General features: G+C 40.8%; 1 protein-coding gene across 1 annotated transcript in view; it reads left to right on the top strand.

Moving 5' to 3' along the window:
* Nucleotides 1–3,210: 3,210 nt before the first annotated feature.
* Nucleotides 3,211–7,516, top strand: part of CD86 (CD86 molecule) — a 24,058-nt gene continuing 19,752 nt past the window's right edge. Inside the window, exon 1 of the mRNA XM_023527586.1 lies at nt 3,211–3,338. Within this exon, the coding sequence (XP_023383354.1) occupies nt 3,322–3,338 (17 nt within the window). The 5' untranslated portion in view covers nt 3,211–3,321. The remainder of the gene's footprint in view (nt 3,339–7,516) is intronic.

The following is a 7,516-nucleotide window of genomic DNA, read 5'->3' as shown; positions in this document are numbered from 1 at the left end:
CCTGCTGCTTTTTCTTAAAGCCTTGGCTCCCTCAGACGTGAGAACATCCGGGAGAGAGGCACTGGAGGAAGCAGTCGCACACAGAAAGCAGCTTTCTGGTTACCAGTAACTTCCTCCTCACTAAACACAAGGAACTGATCTTCATGCTATTCGACCTCCTCTCAGTATTTGATACTGTTGATAATCATTTGACCACCATCACTGTTGAACCTCTCTGTCCTTGGCTCTGATGACCATTGGGTAAGGTCTCCTTATCAGATTTTCAAGTGGCACAAGGCTTGGAAGGATGGCTAATACAATGGATGACATATATGAAATTCAGAGTAATTTTGATTGGCCTCAAACACTGACACACAAACAAGATGGGGCCAGGGAGTCGTGATCTGACTTGACATGAGAAAAAAAAAAAATCATGGTCAGCCAACCTCCCAGTGCAACTATTTACAGGTTAATTTGATCTCCGACTCATTAACGAAAGTGATCTTATCATTGCCCATTCCATTGTGCGAGCCCTTCCTGAAAAGAGGCATGTTAATAAAACTCAGGGAGATGGGTGCCAGTGAGAAAGCCATCAAGTTGATTATATCTAGAGACCACATTATATGAGAAACATTTGTGGACACTGATTATATTTAGCTGAGAGAAGAGACTATTAAGGAAATTTATGAGATCTGCTTTCAACTATTTGGAGGGTTTTATGTAGAGGGGTAAAATAATACATATTCTAGGAATTCTAGAAAACAGGAAAGGAACGACTAGATGGTACTTATGGGTCTGGGGAGTGAATGGTGGGAGATTTGGGATTATTATAAAGATCTTTCTCTTATAACTGTCTTATCAGATAGTGAGTTTCCCAACATAAGTGAGGAAGCAAGGATTGGACATTCATCTATCAGAGATGACATTGAGGGGGTCATTACTTGAGTGAGAGACTGGAATGAGGTCCCTTGAACAACCTCGCAACTCTAAGTTATAGAACAAGAAAATTCCGTGACACCCTATTATCCTTTGTTTCTGCTGCCTGGCTCACAGCATTGTGGGAGGCTGCTCTAAAAAGAAACTGAAATAAGTTGATGGGAGAAGGGATATACAAAAGAGAAAACAATAAAACAACTTTTTAAAAAAGAACCTACTATATGCCAGAATCTGTGCTAGGCATCATATGTATGTCATCTATTTAATCCTCACAACAAGCTTATGAAATATTTAATATTACTTCTGTAAGGAAGCTAAGGCTCAGAGAAGTTAAGTAACTTCCCCAAGAACACACAGGCATTAACTAGTGGAGCTAGGGCTTGGATACAGGTCTTTGTGATTCTAAAGCCCAGTGTGATGTGTTATTTTTACTCATCCTTTATTTATGGCAAATGATACTGCTTTAAAAAAAATTAGTATTAACATAAATATTCTTTTAAAAATAAATTTACTTAATATTTTTTACTTAATATTTTTTACTTAATATTTTTTCTCTTAATAAAGTTAAGAGAAAAAACATCGTACAAAGAATAGTACAGATTTTACATGGATATGAAGTGGTACTAGTAGCTAGAATGAATGAAGTTTGGGAAATATTATTCCAAATATTTTGATAACACGACTTTTCAATTTAGCCTATCTTACATTTTGACTGTTGAGTACATGAAAAAAGGAAACTTGAAAGCTAAGTTGAATATGAATTAGTTCTTCTGTGTTCTGATGGGTGGTAATTTCACATGTTACAATAAGGAAACCAAATGGACCCTTTCAAATAAAAAAAAAAACAACAACAAAAAACGATATGATTGTAAAATCCAGAGGAAAACCCCAAGTGGGGCCTACTCGAATAAAGGATGAAGTTTCCAAGGTATGCACATAGAATGGCTGAGGGGAAGTGGTGACCCTGTGAGTCAAGGCCCCGGACCCATGTAAGAGCCCTATGTGTTTGAGAGGCCGTAGATGGAAGATGAAGGGGTTTACAGACCTATTTTTGGAAGAATGATCATCACCTTTCCAGTGACATGGGGAAGATCTTTGTGGAAAAGTCAAAGTGAGAATCGGAAAGTCTGAAAAGAAGACAGGTAAAAAATAATGACAACTAAATAGCCACCTAGCATGCTTCGTGCCAGGTGATTTACATGCAAGACCTCATTTGTTTTTCACAACAATGCAGCAAGGAAGCTATTACATTTCATAGATGAGAGGACCGAGACTGGAAGATGCTCAGTAACTTGCTCAGGGTCCAGTGGTCAAGTCAGGATTTGACCTTGAACCACTGGTTCCAAACCTGCACTACTTCCCCTGCACCACGTGTCCTCGCTTGAGTGAACCTCCTCAACCCAGATAACAGCTTTCACTCAGTCACCTTTAATTTCTCCAGTCCTGCAGGGCACAGATAGCCTCCAAGAGAGAGGGGGAGGCATGCGTGGAGTGGGCTACCTCACTCCTGAACTCAAATGCTGCAGATTCAGAGCAGCATAAATGTCCCCCACATTGAGCAGAAGGCTTTTCAGGGCCTGATCAGGCCAGAGAAAGAAACCAGGCATTTGGGAGCGGGGTTATATATGTAAACCCTATCCCTGCGGAAGCACTAGGCTTGGGAAAAATCCACTCAGCATTCACATACCTTTCACACTTCCTCTTTGACTTGTATCCAGAACTCAAGAGTACCACCCACTTCCAGGAATAGTGAACCAAGGTAATAGGAACATTTAGGACATTTAGGATTCGATTAGGGTAATATGAAAATAAGAGCTGTGTATATCAATTGGCTTCTAGAAGAATCCATGGAGAGGTACTCAATGAGTGATTTGGGGGGAAGGTGGCAGGTGAAGCACTTGGTGTTTCTGCTCTCTCTGGTTGAGGACTGTGTCTTGCAGCACTGCTGAGCCAGGCACAGGGCCTGGCACATGGCTGCCCAGCAAGACATTTGTTGAACTGAGCTTAGTCTTTACCTATGAGCCTTAAAGGCTGCACTCCTGGATCAGTCTCTTTGTTAGGGAAGGTGACTTTGTCAAGTTTGTGGCTGGGGCTGTCTTTGGGGGGTTTCCTCAGGGCTTTACACTCACTCACTCTCTGAGAGTGCATTCGTAGTCATTGTGATCAGTGGAAATGCCCACCTGCCAATCTTATCTGGAAGAAGAGCCCGGCCCTTTCTGTGGTGTTATTCTCTCTAGTCAGTTCCCCTTTCTTCATTTGAGCTCTGGCCTCTTCTTCTCTACAATGAGTGTTAGGAGAAACGGCTAGCTCAAAAAGGCTCTTCTTCTTTTATTCTTAGTGCCTTGTTTCTGTGTTTCTTGGGAATGCCACTGGGCTTATACATCTGGTCTCTAGGAGCTGCGGTGGATGGGCATTTGTGACAGGTATGTTCTTAAGAAACTCGTGTGCCTGGGAGTATGTTGTGGGATAAAACTACATCTGGGCCATGTTCAGAGGTGGGGCCGGCAAGAGAATGGTTAAAAAGGGGTATGGAGTGCATGCTTAAAATCTCTGAACATTAGGCTTTATTCTCAGTCTGGCTATGTTCGAGGTAGGGCATTACAAAATTGTGTTTCTTCCAGCCAGATCACTTCTTCTGCTTTGGGAGCTAAGAGACAGGACAGGCAGGAAATAGAAGGTGCCCTTGACCAAACAACTTACAGCCTCTCTTGGCCTTAGAGTGCTGGGGACTCCATGGAGCTCTGCTCCGGGAGTGGTTCAGGGATACTTGCCCTGCCTGAATCCCTTGTGCCAGTGGGAAGTCCACAGGATGGAGGCAAAACTCACAGCCACTGCAGTGACCCCTGCTTTCTTCTTTGGCCTTTTCTTTCTCTGGTCCAGAAACCTTTCCCCATTTCTTCTTCCTATCTAAGCGCCCCATGCCAATATTGGCCCCTCTTGGCACCAGAGACCCCAATAGCTCATTTGAAAAGAAATAGTCTTAGGTCAAAAAAGAGCCCAGGTGGTGGTTTACTGTGTTCTGTATACCATGAACATATTTGCATTTGCAAATAGGCTTAAAATAGTGCCTCCACTAATCGTTTCTTAAGGTTCTGGAGAGACAGGTGAAAATAATTTTTGGCCAAGGGAACTTCCCACTCCTCTCAAAATGTTATAACTAGGGAGATGACCTATCTTTCTGATATGCAACCTCAATCTTGAGACTGAGGCTCTGGACTGAAATGAGTCTACTTAATTATGTGCACAAGCTCACAGTCCTATATTATATCTTCTGTTTGTTGTTGCATATACCATTAGTGCTATTTACATTAGCTATCCTGTATATAATGAAAGCTTTTATAAATCTCTGTTTATTCATGTGCTCTCTATATATTTGTTGAGTGCTTACTATGTCCCAGGTACAGAGTTTTTAACAGGGAGCATAAAAGACATGGTCTCTATACTCTTGAGCTTCTAGCCTACCGAGAAAATAGCACTAAAAATAACTTTACAGCATCAGTGCTTTGAAGGAAAGGAAATGGTTCTTTGTGATTGTGCTCATTGTTTGATAACTATGTCTTTTAGCTTGATATTTTCGTTACTCTGATATCCCTACATGTCAGATGCCCCTTCCTGGTGGAGGTAAAGATTGGATTTTTATGGAGTTGAGGTGGGGTGGGGGTAAGGGAGAGAGGAGAACATGAAAGGTGAAAAGGTGAGCCAAGCCAGATTCTTAGGAGAAAATCAAGGTTCAAGTACCATGTTTCGAATATCAGATAGAGGTGGGAGTTGAGTTTAGGGGTCTCTGGGCCAGAAGGTTGAAGCTGTGAAGAGCTAAAACTAGAGCAAAATATGTCTAAACAAGCAAGGAGGGTGGAGGGGAGGTTCTTAGGGGGTCATCTAGAATCCAGGCAAGTGTCGACAATTCACCTTTTACGGTCAGGCAGATAAGAGTATTTGGGAGGCAGGATGGAGGGATAGGGCCATAGGTCCAACCCTTATTGGACCCTTATCCTCATCTCTAATCTAATTGAGAGGCTTGTCTCTGAACTGTACATCAGCGTATACTCAGGCTGAGGTTTGGAAATAGACATCGTTTTGAATATGTGTTGAAGAAGAAAAGTATGTCTTTAGTGCTTTCCATCTTCCCATCAAGACTGGAAAGGTCCCATTCCCTATTCTGCTCCCTCCTCTTGTGAGCATAATTCCTTCCTGAATTTCATCTCCAATTTAGACAAATTAACTTGAACTTAAGTTTTAATGGCTGAAAACAAAAAAATTTCTCCCTTACAGCTAGCATTTGTGTTTTAACAGGGGCTTTCAAAAATATGTTAACCCAAGGAATGAGTAATTTGGGAATTCCAAGCACCAGGGTAGGGCTGGTACTTGGAATGGGGAGAGGGGGACGCCCCTCAAATTGTGTCCTGGAAACATTGGCTTTCTCTCTTTGACCATGATTCTGGTTTTGATTAAAGAGGAAGGGCTCCCTTGGGGGGCCAGCATTGGCATTCCTTTTAGTGAGTTCTGTGGGTTTTATTCATGGCAAGCAGAGCCCTTGACTGGATGCACACACACTCAGACTTCCTATAAAACATTGCATGATGCTTACCCATAGGCACTTTTTGGCAAAATGGAAAAAATAGGTTTTTGGTTTTTTTTTTTTATTTTTATTTATTTATTTTTTAATGGTGGCATTGGTTAATGAAATCTAATAAGTTCCAGCTGTATACTTTAACAGTCAGGCATATAAACATGGTTTTTAAAATTATTGATAATTTGAAAAAGGCATGCTTCTTGACTCAGAAAGGCCTGATTCTACATATAGCTAGGAGAGCTGGGCATCTGTCTGTATATGGACTTGCTGTTGGAAGACAGGAAAAGCTAAGTGTTAACATCATGCATTGCTCCTTCTGGGTAAGTGAGGAGAATGGACTCTTAATTTTAATACTTCAGTTACCTACAATATTGGGGAGTGAATAAAAGCATCCTCTGCTCTTTAAGAATTTACATAGACATTTCTTACTTGTACCTAAACATCTTTGATGCTGTCCCTCTCAAATCTCTGTGGAAATGCTGGGCTCCCAAATGGGTGAGGGAAATACTGCGCTAAAAATTAGAGGAATAGACTCAGAATGGGGGACAGGGAAAGGTGGTATGTCCAGGTTTTCATCTTTATTTTCTCTCCTTTCTTGGAACGTAATGAAAACCTTAAAGGCAAATTTAAAATGTCTCCTCTGCATTATTCCCCCACTTTTGCTTGAGCAGTTCTGGTGATCAGAACCACACAAGAACATCTAGTCTTTGGTTGTAGCACTCGATTCAAAGTTTTCATTATCTGGAGCTGAAGTCTGGCTCTCTATAACTTCCAGTTATTGGAACTACTTGCCCTCCAGCAACAGTGCATGTGTCATCCTATAGGAGAGCCCTTTAATATTTGCAGATGAGTATCATACTTGCAGGTTTCTCATCTCCAAGTTCAATACCCCCAGTCCTTTCAACTGTTCCTCATTTGACATACTTTCATTATTCTCTAGTGAATTGTGCTACACCATCTCTTGATAAACTCTAATTTGTCAGTGTCATTCAAGTATAACCAACTTCACTGAACATACCACAAGTGATGTGGTCTGATAAGCACAGACTATGGTTACCAAATTGAATTGAGATTGAATTAATTTCTAATTAGCCATGCCACACTAACATTTATGTGACTTTTACATTTACTATGTGTCAGCTATTTCTCTATTGAACATTTATTCCACTTCACATTCGTTATTTTAAACCTTAAGTGCAGATCTTCACGCTTACCCTCATGAGATTCAATATGCTAGTATCAGACTCTCTTTTTAGGCTTTATGCATATTAATTTAGCTGACCAACTGACCAGTAGCTACCTGGCTCATTTTTGTGTCATCTGCACATTTGAAAGCAGATGTATAATTTCTGTGTTTTCATTCATAGTTTTACTAAACATGTGAAAGTGAAAAAGTAAAAAACCAAGTCTTTAGCTTCACTCTGGTATCAGTCTATTAAACAAGAATGATTCCTGGCATTTGGTTCTTGAAAAATGAATGAATCAATTAATACCATGTCCTCATCCCCCATATTTAATCCATCACCGTATCCTTGATAATAATCCTAAATATTGTTTAAATCTATCTTCTTCTTTCTACTTCTGCCCCTAACACCCTAGACCAAATGGCCACCTTCTTTACTTAAATGACTAGAGTAGCCAACTGATTGGTCTTCTGGCATCTGTTCTGGCTTCCCTACTATCCATTTGCTACACAGTAGCCAAAGACATCTTTTCAAAATGCAAACCTGATTATGTCACTTCTCTGTTTTAATTTCTTCAGTGTTTCACATTGTTCTCAGAATAAAGACTAAAGTCCTTAACTGACCCATAAGGTGAGCATGGTCTCGCCAGCCTTGTCTCTCACCTCTCTAGTCATTTTGGCATATCAGCCTTCTGCCTCGGTGCCTTTGCACATGCTGTTTCCTTTGCCTAGAATCCTTCCAAACCACCACCAACCCTTTACCTACTTAGCGCTTGTTCAATCTGTTTGTTTACCTATTGGTGCATTATAAACTGCCCTGAAATTTTAACAGCTTAACACAGTGA

This window comes from Pteropus vampyrus, unplaced genomic scaffold (assembly GCF_000151845.1).
Source record: "Pteropus vampyrus isolate Shadow unplaced genomic scaffold, Pvam_2.0 Scaffold1, whole genome shotgun sequence".
Lineage (NCBI taxonomy): Eukaryota > Metazoa > Chordata > Mammalia > Chiroptera > Pteropodidae > Pteropus > Pteropus vampyrus.
The sequence above is the reverse complement of the archived record's forward strand: the minus strand, read 5'-3'. Positions and strand labels throughout refer to the sequence as shown.